The sequence below is a fragment of the Lontra canadensis genome, unplaced genomic scaffold (assembly GCF_010015895.1).
Source record: "Lontra canadensis isolate GAN:19392208 unplaced genomic scaffold, GSC_riverotter_1.0 scaffold24, whole genome shotgun sequence".
Classification (NCBI taxonomy): domain Eukaryota; kingdom Metazoa; phylum Chordata; class Mammalia; order Carnivora; family Mustelidae; genus Lontra; species Lontra canadensis.
The window spans coordinates 3724631-3748404 of NW_022631018.1; the positions used below are offsets into that span (position 1 = coordinate 3724631).

Consider the following 23774-nt stretch of genomic DNA (forward strand, 5'->3'; position numbering starts at 1 on the left):
ATTAACTAAACGTTTTCACAGAGATGGAACATTAAGTTTTAATAACATCTACTGAGTCGCATGAGAAAACTTTGTTTCAGACCACCGCAGCTCTCACATTCACCCAAAAGCCCCAATACCCTTAACACTGTGAAGGTGAAGTGCTATTTTGGTAGAGACTTTTATTTTTTTTTTTTTTAGATTTTTATTTTAAGCATTAGGTTTGATATGTGGAGAAAGTAATGACAAGATGGGATTTGTATTTATGAAGGTAAATTAGAAAATGAAATTCAGAGCTGGACAGAGTGACAGATCAAGTGGTATAAAATAGAAATTACGGCCAACCAGGCTCAGATTAAAAAACTGATGAGAGATCTCAGCCTATAACTTACGAAGAAAGAGAGAGAGAGAAGCTAAGAGAATGTCAGTCAGTTTTGTAATTTAGGTTAATTTTGTTTCAGATTTTAGAGAAGAATTGTACCATTAAATGTGAAACTTCTAAAGCACTATTTCTTAGGTGCCTTCAGTGTAATTCATTATGACCTCATAATTTTGTAATATCTTCCAACATATTTGAAACTTCAGGGACAGCATATTTTAATACTGGAATTAAACTGAGAAAGAAGTTTGTTTCAAAATAACTTTCACTTTACTTGCTTCCAACATTAATTTGTTATCACAGTAGTTACAGAAATCTCTATCCAGGGGATTGATGACCTGCTCTCCGAAATGGACATTATGCAAGTATGGTAGAGACCTATCTTAAAAGTACATCCTTTTCCTCTCCAAGACAACTCTATCCACAACACTCCGTGTCCTGAGTAATGAAGCTTAGCTGTTCATTCTAAGAGTGGAAGAGGTGGAGAAAAAGAAAAATATATGAGTCCTCCCCGCAATAAATCTCAATCCTACTTCACGCCTTTTCCTTCACAGTTAACCATTTTAAGATGCTAATAATTTTACCATATTTCCCCCTGGAGTGTTCTCTATCGAGATTAAAAAAGGGCTTATTCAGGAACAAACAGGATACAGGAGTGATGGAGTGGCTTCCAGGCAAGCTATAAATAGCAACAGCATTTTCAAGAAATCTTGTGCCGGTGTGTAAGTTACAGCTGAAACAGGCAGTGCAGATTTTATTACAATGGTGTCACCAAAATTCATTGTTATATGAGAAATGCAATCTTACCAAGTTTTCTTGGTTCCTGGCTGCTATTTTCTGCTCCTCTTCTGCCCCATTTTTCATGTACTTGACCTCTTCCACCGGTTTGATCCTATACTCGTCTGAGCACCAAAAAAAGAAAAGACATTTTATAACTTTTTCACAACAGTAGAAAAGTGTCACTGAGAAAAGCCCCCAGGAGCGTAATTTGTCAGAGCCCTTTCCCTGCAGCCTTCGATGTGGTTCATTTGAAACAATCCAGAAGACGCTTAACCAGCCTCTTTCTAGAAGGTGCTGTCCTCTGCCCATTGGAAAGAGCCCGGCACCATGAAGGCAGCTAATGAACACGGCAATGCCTGGTCCCTTCACAGAGAGCAAAGGGCAGCAGAGGAAAGAGAAGTTATTCTGCCTTTAAAGAATATCTGGAACCGACACATAATAGGGCATTTCACATAATGGTCTAAGGAAGTTTCTTCTCCATGAGAACATTAGTTCAAAATGCCTGTGGCAGCAACTTTCAGCAATACACACACACCTTAATTTCCCTCTTTTGCAAAAACGAAATATTGCTTAAGACTAAAGAGTTTAATTGACCAAAAAATAGATACCAAAAATAGAGGACTGAAATTTTCCTACTTGTGATCCCCATATTAAACGTAGAGCAGTCTGCAATCACTTCATACACTGCACACATATGTGTGCATATGTGTGTGCACGCACGCACACACACACGCACACACACTTTAATCTCTGTACAGTCAGAGGCATGAAGAGCCACAGGATTTAAGGGAGCTCACAGGTATATCACTGCAGACTGGAGAGGTCGTGGGCCTCTAGGTAATGGGATCTTGACTTCCCAACAGCCAGAGAGAGTACAATAAATCTCAGAGGAGTATATATATATATAGCACAGGACAAACTCTGGAGAACATACAGCTACAGTTCTTCTCCAGGGCAGCAGTCTGGGAATGACGATGACGCTTCTGTCAGATTCCCGTCAACAGGAAATGACTTGGGAACCCTAAGGTCCAAATAGGTGTGACTTCGAGTCATCTTTAATTTGTTGGAAAAATCACAGAAATTGTGCAAGCGGAAAATGCCACCAGTCAACAAACTGACGGTTGCCTAGCGTAGTCATGGAATAATGCCCATGATGGTCTACCTGAAAGACAGACGTTTATCGCCAAGGCAGTCTGCATTTCAGTCCAGGAAGTTGTAATGTAATAACCCTCAACACACTACCTCCTTCCCCCAAGAGGTCTGCTAAAGTAACATTTCCCCAAGTAATTGTACTGTTCAAATGTTTCTCAAAATGATCATCCTTAGGAAAGTAGTACGTTTGCTTGTATCTGAATAAAGATTCTGTATTCATGGCTAAGCCAATTATTTTTTTCCACCTGACAATTCAAGGTAGTTATTGATTCTGCTTCTTTCTGAAGAAATTAGGAAGACCAGTGTGAGGTTACAGTAATGAGCCCTTCAGGAATACGGAGTCCTAAACGTATTAACTAGTTAATCGGTGAGCTCCGATCCACAGTCACAACACAGAAGAATTTCACATTCCAATTTGGCTTTAAGCGGAAAAAAATGAAAGTAAATGAACAAAATGGACACATTTAATTAAGGATTACTTACTCAGAAGTTAGAAAAGCACTTGTTAATTACAAAAAAAAAAAAGACATCGATAAATTATGCCTCCAATATAATTACACAGAGATAAAAATAAAGGTTAAAAAAAAAAAAAAGCTAGAGATGAGCCTCCCTAACTTCAATTTGGGGCATTAATATTTATAAACCATGGTTCACTTGGATAAATACTAACATTTCACTGGACTAAATTGTGATCTTAATTACTTCTGGTCTCTATTTACATATAAATTATACACACACGTATATAGTTTTTAAACCTAATTTCAGTGGATTTCTAGGACTGTCTGTAGGATCCTACCCCCCAGCTGATAGCACAAGGAAAGCACGACATTTTAGGACCTAAACAGAACTTTCTGAAAGATGGTACTTTGCCCACCTCATGGCCAAGGGTCTGTCCTGGAGAAGAGCGACCCTTGCCTTGTCCCTTTCCCTTCACCCACTAAGCCATGGCCCACAGTCCACACTCTCTGGGCCATCCAGCAACATTCAGTCTTCATTTGCTTTTTTACCCTCCAGGGAACGCAAGTGAATTGAAAGTAGTAGACAACCTATTAATATTTTCCTAATATATTTCTTCAATGAAATGGGAAACCCGCTGGCAACATGACTTTCAAAGCAGCATTACCCCAAATACAGGCTTTTTTTTTTTTAAACATCAAGGCAGAATCATCATCAATTCAGAAAGAGGATAGGTTTTAGCGTGTCCTTAACAACCACGGCTGGCTGGCCGATGCGGAACACAAAGAAAGAAAAAACAAACAGCCACGACTACAAAGCCAGACCTATCATTATTACTTACACAACACACTGCACAAAATCCATTGTGGTATAAAAGAACAACAAAAAAGCCAACAAGACCCTTCAATAAACCACAATTTGTACAAAGCAAATACTTTAAAAAAAAAGGGGGGGTCTGTTACATTTCTCAGAGGCTGGGAATGAAGATGTCCATCTGGAAACAGACAACTCATCAACAAATGTGTCACACATTTCCATGGTGATGCAGCCGTCAGGAACAGCACTCGCCAGAAAGCCTCAGTGCGGACGGATGGAGCGTCTCGGGTTCTGACAGCGCACCAGCCAGGCACAAATCCCGTTTTCCTTTGTTTAAGGCACAGGGGAGCCAGTGTGGGACTCTGGGCCCCCTTCATCAAGCCCCACACTTGAGGCAATTAGCACAGCCACCGGTAGAAGCCAGAGCGTCCTGGCATCAGAACAATGTGCCAACTTGATTAAGAGGAGGGAGAGGCAGGACCATCTTCCTCTGGCTCCCTCACACCTGTTCACAATTTTTCTTTTCTTCCTGTTGATCTTGTCAGGTGGCCTATTAAAATGCACATCAGGAACAGGAGGCTGACACCCCGTTCCGAACCCGCTCCCCCTTCTCTCTATGTAAACAGTCACAAGCTGTGCTAGTCAAAATAATTCTGCGGTAAAAGCAATGCATTGGTGATATTTTTAGCATTTATTCCCCATCCTACATCAGAGAGGGGCCGGATTGTTTTTGCGATGGCTCTGGCATGAAGATACAGTTTCCCACCAAATCTGTGGGCTTCATTTTGATGTACAGTATATATATATATATATATATATATATATATATATATATATATAGTGTGTGTGTGTGTGTGTGTGTGTACAGTATTAGAGCTTTTAGAGCTAGGAAGGGATCAGTCGGCTGCACATGCTTTAGGCAGTATGGACTCACCCCATTTTCTGGATCCTGTCAATTCTTCCATCATCAGCAACTCACTGGCCCTATCCTAATTCTCTCAAGTTTTGTCATAAGGTTACCTTTATAATCAAGGCAACGGGCTTTCAGATGAAGCTGTTAGATGGAGAGAAGTGCTGGAGTGAGTTTATAATGCCAGAATTATTTAAAAAAAAAAAAGTTAACAGTTTTCACAGATGTATACATTAGATGGGGAAGGAAGAAAGGCAGAATGCCTTATATGCTATTCTCTCTAGCAAGAAGGGATCTTAGAGTTGTTTGCTAAAATGGTGAAATTTGCATCTGCTTTCATACCTTCTTTCCCAGTCTTCTTTTGATTAATGACACATATGTGGTAATAAATTTGTTTTCCAGGACTGTTCCAATTTCAAAAATTCTGTGTTAATGTCCGTGTTAATGTCCTCATATTAAGAATGTCCAACATCAGGGCATCTTAACTGAATGCTCTGGATTGCTCAGAATTTGCATGAAGATTCTCTGGTAGACAATTATGATATGCTCAGGAGAACATGAGAGCTTGGGAAAGATATTGCAAGAAGTATTTATAAACATAAGCCATTGGAAAGAAAACAACCATACTAACCTTATAGCATACACTTGTTCTTCTGGGGTTTCTCCCATTGAATAGCCTGTCTCCCAAGCTAACTAAATTTGAGCCTTAAAATCCCGGTACAACTTCAAATTCTTGCTTAAGATCTTTGTTTCCTTACTTGGTAGGAGTTTTCAAGAAGCAAGTATTCATAATGGCTAAAAGCTTGGCTTCTAGAGCTGGAATGCCTAGCCATACAACCCTGGGCAAGTTACTCATCTTTTCTGTGCCCTGATTTCTTCATTGGTAAATTGGGAATATCTACAGTACCTAATCTCACACACAGAGTCACACGAATTAATACATGAAAACAGTGCCTTGTCTATAGTAAATACTCAATATATGTTAGCTGCTGCTTTCGAAAGCTCTGCTGGTTCTGCAGGGAATATTATTCCTAATGTACAAAATCCATCAAGATACAAAAAGAAAAGGTATAATACAAACATCACTAATTAATTAAACCAAAAGTTGTGACTTAACTGCATTAACAAATGAAGAGAGAGGAAGTGAGAAGGGGATTTATGATCCATTTATCATCTATAATAAGGCTTCAGAGTTTTTTCAGCCATGCACCTGTATTACTTTAATCAAAATACTTACTAAAGTACCGTATTACTTCAGTTAGAATAACTTTGAAAGAATAATAAACAACTTCTATGACTGAGAAAAGAAAAGTGACCACTATTTAAGTGAAACCAGGGGTACAACAAAATGGCACCCTTCTTCCTTCCCTTATGTCCTCATTCAACAGTTGCCATTGGCACCACCTCGGTGTAGCCTACCTTGAGGGCCAAGAGCGAACAAGTGAGATCCCAACTAAGAACAGGCATAATGACTGTTTTCGAGCCAGAAAAGTAGAGGCGGCTCTACAAACAAGCAACTGTAGAAGGAAAACCCTTTTCTGGAAGGACAAAGAGGGAGGACTCTCTGAAACTACAAACCAAAGATGGATCTGTGGGTCAAGTGCCGTGGGAAGACATGTCTTCTCACTTCGGGAGACTCCAGCTCACCCGTGGCACCTGCTTCCAGTGGTTCCACTCAACAAACAGCATGTACTGTCCGCTGGGTGCTAAGCCCTGGTCTTTCTCAGGGGTTCATCAGGGACAGTGCATAATGTGGACTGTGTGCCTGTGTTGTTACTCAAACTGTCTGGCACACAGAAGGTGTTTAATAAAGTCTTTAAAAAAGAGAGAAAAAAGGAGAGAGCCGACTTTAGTTCATACATGAATAACTATTTCCCCTCATCAGTGAATGCTTCAGTCCTGTTTGTCTCAGGGTTACATTTTTTTTTTTTTCCTGCTAGATTTTCCAAGGAAGAAAAAGCATCTCTAAATGGAGAAAAAAAAAAAAAAATCCCCTTCTTTGCATTTTTTTTGCATCCAAATGCAGTGGGTGTGAAACTGCTTTCAAGTCCATTTTTGGTTTATGGATGGCCTCAATGTGACATTGAGGGTGTCATGTAAAACAGTGCCTTGTCTATAGTAAATACTCAATATATGTTAGCTAAATATATGTTACTATATGTTAGCACATTGCTAAAAATGCGCCTGAACTATACAGGCACATCACAGACATAATGTGGGTTCAGTTCCAGACGACTGCCATAAAGCAAATATTCAATAAAGTAAGTCAAATAAATGTTTCAGTTCCCCACGAGATATAGAGATTGTTTATACTATATGATAGTCTATTAAGTACACAATAGCATTAGGTCTAAAAAATCCAATGTACATACCTTAAACTTAGAAATACTTTATTGCTACCTGTAACACCTTCTGCTGGGCTCATGCAGTAGAGTGGAAGCAACACAATTTTTCAATATTAGAAACAATTAAGGACGAATAAGTTTAGATCATTTGCCAAAATAGCAATCAATGTATTTCTTGCAATTTGACTTCAAGGGCCCTACCATAAAGAAACTGGATCCCAAAGATTACAGGTGAGGTCCATATTTGGGTGGAAGTCAAGGAAGTCCAACCAAAAGAACTGGATTGACTAAACGTGACAAATCTGGACTGAACAAACGTTCTTTGTAAAAGGGCTACTTTGGAGATTATGATTCTGACTTTGGAGGCACTATGTGATTGGCAGTGGAAGGAATTACATGTAAAATTCCTAAAATATGTATTGACTTTTGAAAAATAATAAATAAAAATAAAAATACTTCATTGCTAAAAAATGCTAACCATCATCTGAGCTTTTAGCAAGTCATAAACTTTTTATGAGTGGAACTCGATGTTGATGGCTGCTGACTGATTGGGGTGGTGGCTGCTGAACTCTGGGTTAGCTCAGGCAATTTCTGAAAATAAGACAGCAGAGAAGACTGCCACCTCAAAGGAAACTTCCTTTCATGAAACATTTTCTCTGTAGCATGCAATGCTGCTTGACAGCATTTTATACACAAGTAGAACTTCTTTCAAAATCAGAGTCGATCCTCTCCAACACTGCTGTTACTTTGTCAACTAAAGCTACGTAATATTCTACCTATCCACACATCTATCCAACCATCCATCCACCTATGTTGTGTCTATCTAATCATCCATCCATTCACCTATGTGTCCATCCATCTATCCATCCATGTATAAATGTATCTATCTATCCATCTATCCATCCATCCATCCATGTATGTATGTGTCTATCTATCTATCCATCCACTCTTCCTCCCATCTATATATCTATGTACCAGTCTATGAATCCATCCATCCATCCATCTATCTTTTGTTGTCATTTCAACAGGCTTCATAGCATCTTCACCAGGAGTAGATTCCTTCTCAAGAAAACACTTTCTTTGCTCATTCATAGTAAGCAGCTCCTTAGCCACTCAACTTTGATCATGAGATTGTAGTAATTCAGTCCCACCTTAAGGTTCCATTTCGAATTTTAGTTCTCTTGCTATTTCACTACATCTGCAGTCATTTCCTCCTTTGAAGTCTTAAGCCCCTTTCTAAGTCATCCATGAGGACTGCAATCACTTTTTCCGATATCCTGTTCCTGTTGGCATTTAGACCTCTTCCCATGAATCACATATGCTCTTAATGGCATCTAGAATGGAGAATCCTTTCCGGAAGGCTTTCAGCTTACTTTTTCCAGATCAGAAAAATCATCTCTCTATGGGAGTTACAGCCCTATGAAATGTATTCCTTAAGTGACAAGACTTGAAAGTCAAAATTGCTCCTTGATCCACAGGCTGCAGAATGGATGTGTTAGCTGACATAAAAACAACATTCGTCTCATTTTATGTCTCCACTAGAGCTCCTGGGTGAGCAGGTATAACGGCAATGAGTGCTAATATTTTGAAAACAAAAACAAGAACTTTTTTTTTCCTGAGCAGATCTCAACAATGGGCTTAAAATAGTAAACATGTTATAAACAGATGTGCTTGTCATCCAAGATTTGTTGTTCCATTTCTAGAGCATGGGCTGAGTATATTTAACATAATTCTTAAGAGCCAAGGATTTTCGGAATGTGAAATGAGCACTGGCTTCAAGTTCAAGTCACCAGCTGCATGAGTCCCTAGCAAGAGAGTCAGCCTGTCTTGGAAGCTTTGAAGGCAGGAACTGACTTCTCCTCTCTAGCTATGAACGTGCTAGCTGGCACCCAGAAGGCTGTCACATCTACACTGGAAATCTGTTGTATCGCGTAGCCACCTTCATTGATTATCTCAGCTAGGTCTTCTGGATAACTTGGTACAGCTTTACCATCAGTGCCTGTGGCTTCCTCCTGCACTTTTGTTATGAAGGCGGCTTCTCTCCTTACGCCTCACTTCATGAACTAACTTCTGTTAGCTTTCGACTTTTCTTCTGCAGCTTCCTCAGTCTTCATAGAATGGAAGAGAGTTAGGGTCTTGCTCTGGATTAAGCTTTGGCTTAAGGGAATGCTGTGGCTGCTTGGATCTTCTATGTAAACCACTCCAACTTCCTCCATCGCAACAATAAGGCTGCTTCACTGATCATTTGTGTGTTCCCCGGAGTACAGCAATTTTAATTTCCTTCAAGAACCTTTCCTTTGCATTCACGATGTGGCTATTACTTGGTGCAAGAGGCCTGGCTTCCAACCTATCTTGTTTCTTGACGTGCCCTCCTCCTAAGCTTAAGCACTTTCAGTGTTTAATTTCAAATGAGAAACATGTGACTCTTCCTTACACTCAAAGACTTGGAGGCCATTGTTGGGATATCCACTGCCCCAATTTCAATATTGTGTCTCAGGGGCTAGGGAGGCTCAGGGACGGGGAGGGACGTGGGGGAACAGCTGGTCAATAAAGCAGTCAGAATACACACAGCATTTACCAATGACATCCCCATCGTACACGGGTGTGGCCTATGGTGCCCCAAACAATGACAAATAGTAACATCAAGATCACTGATCACAGCTCATCATGACAAGCATAATAATAATAATGAAAAAGTTTGAAATATTCCAAGAATTACCAGAATGTGACCCAGAGACACAAAGTGAGCAAATGCTTTTGGAAAATGGTGCCAACAGACTTACTGGATGTAGGGTTGCCACAGACCTTTGATTTGTTTAAAAAAAAAAAAAAGGCGGTATCTGCAAAGTGCAAAGTGCAATAAAGCACGATAAAATGAAATGAAGCATGCTTGTATATCACTGCGCTCTGCTTCTGAACTTGCCTCACACCTCCTGTCATCCTCATCTTACAACACATTTTGTGTTTCTTATTTTTGCAGCAGCGGGTCGGGGCCTGATATCTGCTGGATTGAACAGAATTTTGTTATGGAGGCATTACAGAGCAGAGCAGAGTGAAAACTTTGATGACTTCAGCATAGCTAACCCTCCTGCACTTCTAAACCCTCCCCCTCTTGAGAGCTCGTACTGGGTATATCTAAGAAGCTGCTGGGTGCTAGGTTCTGTGACAAGCAATGCAGGGGTTATGGATATAGCTGGGAGTGCCAAGGAGAACCAGCTGTCTGGAGGGGAAGGCTCATGCTCTGAGCGCCCCTCTCCTATCCTATCCGAAGCACATTCCTCAGCACGCACAGGCTGACCCCATTCACTCGGCCATTCCTCACCAGGGCTGATTCTAAATCTGGAACAATCTTAGGCAAGCCAGAGACCAGGTTGAAAGTGCTCATAGACCATTATCAATTCTCTAAGTCAGGCGGTTCCTTAGTGATAATTACTGTACCTTGCTTGTAGAAAGTGATTTTGCCCTCTCCAATGTACTTGTTATTATTAAGCAATTTCTAAGGTAATTATAAACTGCCCATTCTAAATGTTTTGAACATTTCAAAACAAGGCTTTGGTACATTTAATAGAAAACACTCTCAGTTCTTTTCAAATCCACCTAATAAAGGGAAAGTGATTTCAAATTAAGATTGTTTGACACATTATGTGCTAATGATCTAAAAATAGAAGTTGTTCAAAAGGAACAAGCAAGAAAATTAAATGTTTAGACTTTATGTGTGGAGAATAGTCATGGAGAGGTCTGGCCCAGGGGATTTCTACTAGGGGAAGTAGGAACATTGTACATATTTGTACATATCTCCCATGATTTCAAAATCCCCACATGTTAATGTCACAAAGAGCAATTCTCCTATGACTACTGCATCCTTATTCTCCAGTGAAACCTAATGCTTGCTTGTATTTGAAAACCAGAGAGAAAAGGCCTTGGGAGGTGCTGATTCCATTTAGTCTGGCTTTAGTGGTGCAAAACTCATTTCAGCACCCTCGTCCATAAAGGGTACTATCCTTTCCAAAAATAGGCCATGAATTGAAGGGTGGAAGTGGCACCTAGTTTTTATTTTAGTTTGAGGACACCGAGCATTTTTCCATGTGTCGATATCAGTCATTTGTACTTCCGTCTATGCAAAGCATCGCTTCTATCTGTTGCCCTTTTTTTCTTATTGGAGTTATATATTTTTTTTACTGACTGCTATGAGCTCTTTGAAAACTAAACCTATTTAGGACACACTCCTGGCCCAATACGGTCTGGGCAAAAACACCCTTGATTTTAGTTTGGACATGAGAAAGTGGAAGGAACTAGCTGCTTTCTGTCTTTGAGTCAAGTATGGGAGTATCTTGTTCTGCTTTTCTGTGTTTCTTTCTTTCAGCATATTTACTGGGCACCTACGATCTGCCAGAGAATATACTGTTCAGTACTGGGCGTTATGTCTAGGAGGAGAAAGTGTCCCTGTTCTGAAGAGCTCACAGCCTCTTCTGGAGGAGTGGATGAGGAAGACACTGGAAAACAGGGAAGGAAGGACACAGTCTCTATATCTATGAGAAGGACATGTATTGGGTGGTTGTGATAAAAAGGAGATAAAAGGGTGAGACCCGCTAAGGAAGGCTGGGGAAAGCCTTGGAGGAGGTGATGTATCTCAGTGGAGTCCTGAGGAGCACTAGTGTCGGGAGGAAGGACAAGTTCAGGCAACAGGCCAGGGAGTACAGAGGTCCAGTGAGGCAAATGGGAACTACAAGCAATTCAATATGGCCGACATGAAGAATTCCAGGGGGGCACAATAATGTTAAGAGAAGAGCTGATAGAACCCTCCAGGAAGACCTGATATGCAAGTCCCACTGAAGAGTCAGCCTCTATTCTGAATTGAATGGTGGTGGACTCGCTGCCCCAGTGCCCAGCACTGAGGCCACCAGGTCAACTGTCTGTCCTTTGGACTGTCCTTAACCATCTCTTCTGGAAAGACTCCAACCACCTTAATCCAAGGCTTTCTGCTTCTCTCTGAAAGAAGCTGCAGCAAAGGAAGAATGAATGTACATCTTAAAATGGGCCAGTTGGTCGAGGAAGGTTAGGAAGAACATGTAAGTAAGACAGGGAAAGAGCCAGAGAGAGAATTCACAGAGAGTAGTAAGGGAGTGGATTCAGCTGATGGGGTGCTGGTGGGGCACCACATATGCCAGAATGTGTTTCCTGTCTCCCCCAACAGGTATACCTTCAACTGGGGACGGGAAAGTATTGTAACACTAAGAATAGGGAGTGGTTGAGATGGGGGATGTATAATCTCTCCTGGGGCAAAAAAGAATGCCACTGACTCTGATGCCAGCTCCTTCCCCTTCAAGAGGACAACAGATTCTTCCAGATGGAGCACTGGTTTCAAAAGGCCTTTCTCTTCCAGCCCTGCCTTTGTGACTTCCCAGCTGCGTGCCATGGAAGCAGGGTACCTCTCTTAGTGAACTATGTGTGCTGGGATGTGTGCATGGGTTGCTTGTGGTCTCATAGCATTCTTAGGTCTTGTCCATGTCTTTGAGAGGACAGGATGAGGGGCGCCCACTGCTGCAAGGATAAAAGGGTGATAAAGCCTCTCTCACTATAGCACCTTTAATAATTAACACGCCACCTGCAGGCCCCATTCCCAAATCATATAATCATTTCAGGGGCCAGACAATACATTTTCCTCATTCATTTGGGGTTCATTACTCAGTGATCAGGAACTATTATCCAGTCATTAAGGGCACCTGGACATCCATCTCCTGACAAGTTCCCACAAAAGACACACAACCAGATCCAAATCGAGCCCGGATTCCTTTATGAATGCATATGCACACTGAGGCTTTCGAATGGGGCGGGGGGTAATTTCTACACCACCCAGTAATAATTTCCAATCAAGAAAAAGAATGAGTGGTCGAGGAAGATCCAGAATTGCTTTCAGAGAGGAGGGCATGAGTGGTTGTTCTGACAACAAATACCAAGTTTCTCAAGAGCCCTGCTCTGACTTTTCCCTAGTACTGGATCTCCAGCCACCGAGGCCTTGAAAAGGGACTCTTGAAAAGTTGGAGGCCCGTGAATTCCTCTCTGCTATTCTCCACCGGCCTCCTGTTATCTTAGATTAACATTCGTGATAAAAGTCTGCCCAGTCATCTATGCTCTCTTCTGCTGACTTAATCCTCATGTCAGCTCTATGAGGCAGGAATCATGCTCCCTTTCTGCAGATGCAGAGATCAGTCTTTGATTGGCTGGTCTAGTGGCAACGCTCGTTCAAATCCAGGTTAGTCTGAGCTGAGGGCCAGGGTCTTAACCACCAAGTCAGTTATTTTTGGTTTTGTTTTTTTTTTTTTAAACCACAAAGCACAGTAAATAATTATTTACCTAATTATTTAAATATTTAAATAAATTTAATTAAAATTTAAATTATTAAATAATTATTTACAGTAAATATTATTTGGGGAGATGATATAGGCATAAAGTATGAATGGATTCAGACAGAACTTGGATAAATGTGTAAATCACGGAGATATGAATAAAAGTTACAAAGACATCTAACCTTGGAAAGTAACATCAGGGAAAATGCTAGCCCCTCCCTTGTCAGGTCTCTGGAAACTCTTATCAGTGGAAGATAGCATCCCTGTGCTCTTAAAGTTAGGAACTAATATGCCATCCAAAGTAAGAGCTACATGAAACCTTTGTGAAAATGGTGATTTGACCACCACTGTATTTAACAGCGGAAAACTGAGCTTTTCTCCAATATGTAATTACTGCAATGTCTTCACAAAAACTTGTGTTTTGAGAGATAATTTAATGTGAAGGCTTCTGCCATACAACTACAACTCTGATACATGATCATTAAGACCAAGGAATAAATCAAGGACCTCTCCTGTCACTGGAGTAAGACAGAGGAGGAGGCGGAGGGAGAGGGGGGAAAAAAGAGAAGACGAGGTGGAGGGATTAGAGAAGAAGAAAGGAGAGCTACCATTTACAGAGCTCTTTTAATGTTCCAGATCCAGTTCTGAAAACCTGACATACGACAACCCATTTAATACTCACAAGGGCTCTAGGAAGTAGAGTCATTAATGTCTCTATCATACTAAAAAAGGAAAACTGAGGACAGAGCAATCATTCACCTCGATGAATGACCTAGTGAGTGGTGGGACGGGCCCAGGTCTTGAACTCAGCCCATCTGATTCACACCCCATGCTCTCATTCAACTCTCCCACAAATGTATAGTAAAGTGAATTTCTGAGAAAAAGAGAAATCCTTTTTGTATAGAGAACTATTACATGTTTCCACACCGCGTACTCTCTGTCTGAGTGGAAGATTCAGGCACCCCTAAGATAAGCCTTTTCAAGTCAGTCATTAAAAACTATATTATCATAAAATAAGGCTGAAAGTCACGCAAACAGTAAACTGTTAGGGTAAACTATAAGGCAGCAACAAATACTTCCGAAGAGGTAACGAACAGAGCGGCTCACACGCCCTCCGCTGTTTATGCAGTTGATAAAATTCCACTGTTCTCAGAAGGACCTGAAATGTGAGTTGTTTTTCTAGGGCTGGCAGTAAATTTCTGCTGATTCATTTGCAGTCAGCTCCTCACTACGTCCAAGATCAATGGTCATGAATTTGCAGGATGGCTCTTCAGGATGAGGAATTCCAACGACCATTCCAGAAACTCTCCCATTTAATGGGTGCCGGCCACAGCCAGCTAAACCACTGAACAATTTGTCCGGTGGCTCTGTGTGTGTGTGTGTGTGTGTGTGCACATGCGTGGGTATGTGTAAGGAAGAAGTGCATTTTAATGTCCATTCGACTTCATTCCTTTCGTTGGGTTCCGACTTACGTGGATTTCTGTTAAGGAAAAGATTCCCAGATAATAACCAGCACAGAAAGCGGTATTAGCATTCGAGCCTCCAGCACCCACTGCCGAGACGCCTTACTGAGGAACTGCAATGAGGCCAGACCTGCTTGTGTGATTCTGGGCTGCAGTATGGCAAAGGGGTGAGGAGGCTGGTGGGAGAGTGGCAGCAGGCCGGGTTCACACCAGAAGGGGGAGGGTTAATAAGAGAATTGTTAAGGCCAGGCACAGGAGAGCTCAGGGGGGCCCGGCTGGAAGGGAGAGTTTTGTGGAAGATGAGACAGGGAAAGAGGGAGATTTTCTGAGGGGCTAAAAGGGAGACAAAGTCACCCGAGAGCTAAAGACTTATGGCCGTAGACTTCAGTATGCTGTGCTGTGGTTCATGAATGGCAATGCCTTGTGACTTTTTGAGATTATTCAGTAAAAACGTAACTTGCTTTTCGATGATCTTTAATGTTTCTTTTAATACGTCTCTGAAATGAAGCTGGCTTTCAGGGGCCTGACTCAGTCTGGCTTAGACAACCATGAGTGTCAGCAAAATCATTAACAAGAACAGAGGAGCCTGGATAGAGTCATTTCCAGTTAAAGTCATTCCCAAGTTTGTAAGCACTGCCACTGCATTTTGAAAATGGAAAGCTAAAATACAATGTGTGATAAAATAGTGTAGCCTCTCTACTTCGGAAAAATATTCATGACCTGCCTTTCACGGCAGCGATCTCATGAAAGAAATGCACACACTCATGGAGAAAGGCCGTGGAGTGTTTAGGGAGGGCGCTCAAACACGCACAGAAGGGACACAAGGACTCTAGCGCTTCTCCTCTTTGACAAGTCTGTAGATCTCTTCATTCACATAAAACAAAAGATCATTTTCAGCTGCTATGAATCGCCAAGTTATCTTCCTTTCAAAGAGGAATGTGGGCTCCGACAGCTCGAGGAATAATGTGTCTGGGTGAGGGGAACAGCATGCTCGAGGACAGTGTAATGGCAAGCGGCGCAGCAAATAAGATCACACCGTCTTCCGCAGCCCATTTCGTCTGCACGAGCCTATTTTAGTAACCCGTTCTGCTCAATAGGTTTGTGAAAGACAGTGGGCGTTTTGATTATTTATCTTTCGGGGAGAAGGGATGACGACTCATTCATAAGGGCATCTGAGGGGTTCAATTAAATTCAAATCGACTAACTTGAGTGACAGTGGCCAGGCAGTCTCTTGTAGTGAGAGCCCAAAGACTAGAACTGATGGAAAGATGGTCCTCAGGGACTCTCACCCACCATCTACATGTAAGGTATTTAAATGTGTATCAGGGGGCGCCTGGGTGGTTCAGTGGGTTAAGCCTCTGCCTTGGGCCCAGGTCATGATCTCAGGGTCCTAGGATCGAGCCCCACATCGGGCTCTCTGCTCGACAGGGAGTCTGCTTCCCCCCCACTCTCTCTGCCTGCCTCTCTGCCTACTTGTGATCTCTGTCTGCCAAATAAATAAATAAAATCTTTAAAAATAAAAAAAATAAATGTGTATCAGGATCGCAAAACTTCTTAAAGCTGACATTCCATTTTGGCTCCTCAAGAGGGATGTATAGAAGCAAACAAGACAAAACACAACAAAAAACCCCGCTGTGTCATCTGATACATGTCAGAATGGCAATTATCAAAAAGACAAGAAATAGCAAGTGTTGATGAGGCTGGAGGAAAAAACAGAACCCTCGTGCACTGTGGGTGGGAATGTTAATTGGTGCGGCTACTATGAAAAGCAGTATGGCGGTTCCTGAAAAAATAAAAAAATTAGAACTCTCATATGATCTAGAACTCCCACTTCTGGGTGTATATCTAAAGGAAAGGAAATCAGAATCCTGAAGAGCTATCTGTACACCCGTGTTCACTGCAGCACTATTCACAAGAGCCAAGGTATGGGAACAACCTACATGTCCACTGACAAAGTAATGGTGAAAGAAAATGTCACACACACACACACACACTCACACACACCCCACACTGAAATATTACTCAGTTGTGAGAAAGAAGGAAATCCTAACATTTGTGACAACCCGCATAGATCCTGAGGGCATTATGCTAAGTGAAATAAGTTAGAGAAAGTCAAATATGGATGATATCACTTATATGCAGATCTAAAAATTTTAAACTCACAGAAATAGAGTAGAAGGGTGGTTGGTAGTAGCTGGGGGAGGGTGGGGGAAATGGGGAGCTCTAGGTCAAAGGGTACCACTTTTGGTCATAAGATAAAGAAGTTCTGGGGATATACGGTACAGAATGGTGACTATAGTTAACAATGCTGTATTATATACTTGACAGTTGCTAAGGGAGTAAATCTTAAGTGCTCTCACCACATACACAAAAAACAGTAATTATGTGAGGTCACAGACAGACATGTTAACTGACCTTATTGCTTAACCACTTTCCAATATACATGTGTACCAAATCATCAGGTTGTAAGCCTTCAATTTATACAATGCTACAAGTCAATTACACATAAATAATGCCGAGAAAAAACGTGACCAAAAAAAAAGAACTGCTCTAATTTCTAAGACTTTGGATGACTTAAAACAGACATTTTTAACGTAGAGAAGTATGAAAGGCCCACACATTTTTATACACACAAAGGAGAATTTGGGAGGCCAGCTCACAGAGAGGCACAAAATAGCCATAGGTTTTCAGCACATTCGTACCACTTTCTTTCAGCTAGCTTTCTGCGATGTTGCTTGGACTCAAAGGCCTAAGTTTGGTAAAATCTCAGAGTTCAAAGATTTTCAAGTAATAATGTAAGACCTGACGTGGTTCAAGGTTCGTTTTACTTTGGGTCGCATCTGAAGCAGCACGTGTAGTTCAAACAGGCCTTGCAGCCAATCAAGGAGTAATTATGGCTCCATGGCCTTTCACACGCCCGCCACGGCAGTTTCCAGAAACAACCTTGATCACCATCTGGGACATCTGTTCCCTATGGAATGAGCCACATCCCCCACTCTAAGGTGGGTTTTGGGTCTTGAAATCTGTCCTGGACTAGGACTTCCGCTCTCCTCTTACCTTGGGGACAAGCTAGAGGTTACTCACTTATTTTCTCAGAATGCTCTCTGGGTAGCTCTGACCTTGGCTTACCAAATCTACTCTAATCATCCCTCTCTTACCTCCTCCCTTTTCTACCCCATCCAGTTGGCCATCTAATTTCTTCTTCCACTTTTGGTCAACTTCTCCTCTCTCCACAATCTGTGGAGTTAAATCAAGCCCCCGTCCCCCCCAAGCCCAACTTTCTGCAAAGAGTGACATTTACACATTTACCACATCTTTTCACAGTTGACTTTTTTCTTCTGGAAGATTCTGATGAGCACAAAAGAGTAGCTTTTGTGGAGTACCTCGAAGCATAGGGATGCTGTTACAAGGTGACGGAGGTGGTGGGGGGCTGGGCAGGACGAGGAGGGAGGGTGCTGATAGCATTCGTTCCTTAAAAGGTAACAGTGCAAACTGGAAAAGAGATCCCAACGGAAAATTATCTGGGGGTTTGGTATGTTTTATTTGTGTGTATCTGTTTTATTTGTGTGTACGTATCTGTTTTCATGCCTCATAGGATGCCACTCCTGTTCCGGGGAGATGGGAAAGATAACTGAATGGGGATGGTGGATACATCTGAAGCAAAGAGAACAGGAGCATGGACCACAGCTCAGAGCAGGGAAAGAAGAAACTAGACCTCAGAGTTCCACGAGGAACAAAGAGGGCAGGAATAAGGGTCAGCGTTGGGGGCCAGGGGGAGAACGGCAATCAAGGGAAGGGAGGTGAGAGCAGACACTGCCTCCTCAGGGACCTGTAGCCTTTAACCCACTTGCTAAAAATGAAAAAAACAAGTCCTGTCTGAAGATCCCTTCACAGTTAGGCTGACTGAAATGAAACATGCTGGTTTCTATCAGAGCCGATGAAATGCTCAAAAGAAGAAGCAACTCACCCCGGAGCTTTCAGAGTCCTGAAGTGACTCTCTTTACCTGGGCCATGCCCCACACCTACTTACAGCCAAGCACCATCACCAGAGAACAGAACCCGGGGCATTTTATCCCTTACAGACCCTATCTTGCAAAAGTCTTTACTTGTACAATACCATGTTGCTAAATCTCAGAACAGTCTTTGCTTCAGAACCTATAAACCTTGCCTTGCTTGAACCACTTACGGGAGCCTCTATTGTACATAATCCCACCCAGCACTCCCGCTCCCTCACTGAGAAACCTGCAGACGAGACGTGCTCTAATAAAGACCACATTTCATCATCCCCTGAATGTACCCGGAATGTGTCCACATCACCACCTCCACTGACACCTCCCCAGTCCACACCACCATCCCCTCCTGCCTGACCCCGCCTCTAACCATCACCTGCTTCCTCTCTTGCCTTGTATAGTCTATGCCCAACATGGCGGCCAGATTAAGCCTTTAGATTAAGCCCAAAGTCGGACTGTATCACTCCCTAACTCCCTCAATCCTCTCCTGGCTTCTATTACATTTAGAATAGAGTTTGGAATCTATACCTGAGCTACAGGGCAACACAGAATGAGGTGATCAGCCATCATGCTCCTGGCATGAAGACCTCACTCAGGCTTTTCCCTGGAACCCTCCCACAGGCTCCCTCGCAGGGATTTGGCCCTACTGTTCCTCTGCCTCAACCACTTTGTTCCTGGGTGTTCCTGTGGCTTTTGCTCCCTTACTGCAGGTCTCTGCTCAAAAGGTCAACGACTCGGACAAACCTTCTCTGACCTATGCATTTAAAATAGCCACCCGTCACTCTCTGTCCCTTTATTTTTTCATTGCACGTATCCCCATCTGACCGGGTATTATCTGTCTCTCTGCTTAGCGTCTGTGTCACTCCCTAAGATGGGAGCCAAATGTGGGTGGTTACTGGCTCACGACGTTATATCCCCTAGGAAAAGCCAGTTTATAGCAATGGATCAATAAATATCTCTGAAATGAGTAACTGATTTTCAGAGTTCCATCGGAGTAAAAGCACATTGTTTTTCATTTCAACACTTGGGAATTGAGCAATTACATTAGGGGAAACAGCCAAAGAACAAAGGAAGAAAGCCTTGGTCAAAACTCAGGGTCTAGGGGCGCCCGGTAGCTCAGTTGTTGGGTGTCTGCCTTTGGCTCGGGTCATGATCCCAGGGCCCTGGGATTGAGCCCTGCATCGGGCTCCCTGCTCGGTGGGAAGCCTGTTTCTCCCTCTGCCTGCCGCCCCCGCTTCCTGTGTTCCCTCTCTTGCTGTGTCTGTCTGTCCAACAAATAAGTAAAATCTTAAAAAACAACAACAACAACAACAAAAAACCCTCAAGGTTTTTTTTAAAAAAGAAGATTTATTTATTTATTTGAGAGAGAGCAAGAGAGAGCACAAGTGAGGGCAGGGGCAGGGGGAGAGGGAAAAGCAGACTCCCAACTAAGCAGGGAGCCCTGACACAGGGCTCAATCCCAGGACTCTGGGATCATGACCTGAGCTGAAGGCAGATGCTTAACTGACTAAGCCACCCAGGTGCCCCAAGGTCTAAACACATTTAAATAAAAAAAGAATTCTTGAGTAGGAGAAGGCAACCAGATGTAAAGCAGTCATGAAAAATGCCAAAATGTTGATGCAACATTAAAAATAAAATACTATTTCACATATCATTGGATGATATCTTCTTTGGTCAAGGATCAAAGTCAACGATGACATTTATACAGTGAAGCATGGGTATGTGTAGCTAGAAGGGAATTTAAATGCAATTCAGCTTGTTGTGCATGTGGTTTCCAAAATGGAAATGAAACTTAATCCAAAGAGAGATCTGTACCAGTGTGGCCCTGTCTCACAATTTGAAAATTTCATCAGTTTCAAAGATTGCTCTTACAGTGCTCTGGTTTTTCCATTTGCCCTTACTCTTCTGACTTCCAGTCTTAATAGCCATGCACACAGCTTTTGAACTGTGTTTTAAATGGAAATGTAAATATCGTTTACATAATAACGTAAGCACGGACTATTATTTCTAAGCAAGTGAACTGCACACATCGCGTCCCACGCAGCCTCCCTCTCCACCCATTCCTTTCCCCAGCAACGGCTTTTCTGGCTAAGAAACTTTATGGCACCTTTTAAACACCATCAAAGACCATTTTTCAAATGTACTATTAATTATGTTAGTGGAATATTATTTATGTATATATTTAATATTATGGCCACGAGACTTTCATCTCTTTAATTTTTAAGATTTTTAAAATTTATTTGTCAGAGAGAGAGCAAAAGCAGGGGGAGCAGCAGGCCGAGGGAGAAGCAGGCTCCCTGCTGAGCAGGGCACCTGGTACAGGACTTGATCCCAGGACTCTGGGATCATGACCCGAGCCCAAAGCAGTTGCTTAACCAACTAAGCAGTCGGTTAAGGAGTCCCAAGATTTTATCTTTGTTTTCCTTTAGAATTTGGCTTTGGTGAGTTTTGACTTTCTCTTACCCTTTTAAAATCCAGCAGAAGCAACAGAGTCCTATGTAAGTTAATAAACAAAACCATCCTCTGAAAGTGACCAGCTTACAGTAGAATAGTCTTTGTCAAAGTCAGCAACCTGAGAAATTAAATGTTCTGTTTGCCTAAATTTTACTTCAGACTATCGTCTATCAAATATTTCATTATTCCTTTCAAATAACAGAACCCATGGATGTCACCCACTATTCCAACAACACTTGAAAACGGAAAGTCAGCAGCATGAATGTCACACTGACTAGCAGCCCCACAACATCAATGCAAGCCAGCATCTCTGGATGAAAGATAACAGAAAACCAGCCCGCCAGGATGAAGCAGGACAGTACCCCACACTTCCACCTTCTCACCTTCTAGCTCGCAGAAAGGCCTTGAAGCTACAGAAGATAGTCGTCATTCTTGTTTCTAATTTTTCAGAAGAAAAAAAAAATGATATCACAAAGTAATCAACACCTTGGCCAACCTGGGACCACAAAGCTGGTAGCTGTGAACACTACCAGCCCCACTGTTTTGCTTTAAAAAAAAAAAAAAAGCATAAAAAAATATCATGTATAATCTTTTCAATGACCCCACGGCTTAAGAGAAACCAAGAGCACAGAGTTACATGACCATAGTCTGGGAAGCTAGTAGAATGGAACCTTTGAACATTAGTTCAGCACGCCTACAGGATCACCTAAGTTCAACACACTCACTCCCAAGACAGAGAAAGAACCTCACAGGTCACCTTGTAGCCATTACTCTGCAGCAGAATCCAAAGGCACCCGAGGTCCCCTGCCGCTAAGTCAGCAGCCCCTCTCAGCACTGGGCTTTACTAATCTGCAGCCACTTGTTTTGTTTTTGTTTTAATGAAGGCTTACGCAGTGTGACGCCCACTACGCTCTCTAGGAGAAGCTGCGACTGTGAAGAATTACAGTAGAAAACCTGACAGGAACTGAGAACACACATCGGGTCAGGATGGCTCCACTTCAAGCTGGTCATCGGTCAACTCTCACATCATCCTGCTCATTTCTCTTCTGTTTTTTAAACTAGCCGTCTGTCTGTCTGTCTGTCTATCTATCTATCAGAAAGTGAAAGAGAAACCACCAGCAGGGAAGAGGGGCAGAGGGAACAGAAAGGGCGGGGGGGATCTTTTTTTTTTTTTTTTTAAGATTTTATTTATTTATTTGACAGACAGAGATCACAAGTAGGCAGAGAGGCAGGCTGGTGGGGGTGGGGAAGCAGGCTCCCTGCTGAGCAGAGAGCCCAATGTGGGGCTCGATCCCAGAACCCTGGGATCATGAGCTGAGTCGAAGGCAGAGGCTTAATCCACTGAGCCACCCAGGCGCCCGGAAAGAGAGAATCTTAAGCAGACTCCGTGCTGAGTGTGGAGCCTGATGCAGGGCTCGACCTCACAACCCTAAGATCATGACCTGAGCGGAAGTTAAGAGTCACGTGCTGAACTGAGCCACCCAGACACCCCTCATTTCTTCTCTTTACACTTTGAAAGGAAGTGTAAGACAACTGATAGGTTCTCATTGTGACCTACCGGATAAGGTATTATGAGGACTGAATAAATTAATAAATAACAAAATACTTGATATAATGCCTGCACATAAAAAGTATTCAATAAATATATAAACTTCTTTAAGAAAGTTTTCTAGATTATTTCCTTCCATAAACAGCACATTAGTCTTTATAAAAGTAAGGTTCATCATAGTGTGTTTTGAAAAAACAAACAAACAAACAAAAAGCAAAAAAACCAAAACCAACCCATTTACTTAAATGTTTTAAAAAACTTCCTTTAGTGGGGCACCTTGTGCCTCAGTTGGTCAGGTGTCTGCCTTCTGCTCAGGTCATGGTCTTGGGGTCCTGGGATCCAGCCCCTCTTTGGGACTCCCTGCTCAGCAGGGCATCTGCTTCTCCCTCTCTCTCCCCCTGGTTATATTCTCTCTCTCTTTCTCTCTCAAATAAAAAAACAAAACAAAACAAAAAAACAAAACAAAACAAAACAAAAACCACTTCCTTTTAGAAAGAGATGAGGAATATTTGGAAACTATAACAGAAGCACAAAGGCTCACTGGTAATCAGCCCCACCCAGAGATAACCATTATTCACCTTTCCTGGCAAACTGAGAGGCTTTCTTTACAGTCCATGCACATATATATTGAATATATATTGCCATTTGATAGACAGAGTCATTCTACGAGTTTCATACCCAGCTTTTTCCATTTAACATCAGAGTACTTAATATAATGAACACATAAAAATACCCAAACAAGGAAATGAAGCATTTACTATAGTAAACTCTCTTATCTTTATATCCCACAAATCCAGAGTTTGGGATTAATTATTTGACACAATTAGGTTTTTACCAGGTTCACTGCCTCTCAAATAGAGGTGTCCTTGAACTTCCTTGGGCTCAGATGTAGGTTCTCCAGACCCTAGTCTACAGAAGCCAGCTCAGGAACAGAATACAACATGAGGGGTATCTTCCCACCAGTATTCAGTGGTTGTTCGCCAATGAGATCAAAAAGAAATTCAGTGTGAAATAAGGCCCATAACATCTGTGTGCCTTCATCAGAGCCCTGCAGTTCGCTGTCATGGGATGATCCTCAGTGGTCAAGTCTGTATCAAGAGCTGTGGGCCAGAGGGCTGCCGCTGGCACACACGA

The 23774-nt window shown here is 42.2% G+C and overlaps 1 protein-coding gene across 1 annotated transcript in view; it reads right to left on the bottom strand.

Annotated features, from left to right (window-relative positions):
- The window catches only part of CUNH1orf21 (chromosome unknown C1orf21 homolog), a 140435-nt gene that overhangs the window by 101993 nt on the left and 14668 nt on the right, over positions 1-23774 (bottom strand). Inside the window, exon 2 of the mRNA XM_032862650.1 lies at positions 1166-1260. Within this exon, the coding sequence (XP_032718541.1) occupies positions 1166-1260 (95 nt within the window). The remainder of the gene's footprint in view (positions 1-1165; positions 1261-23774) is intronic.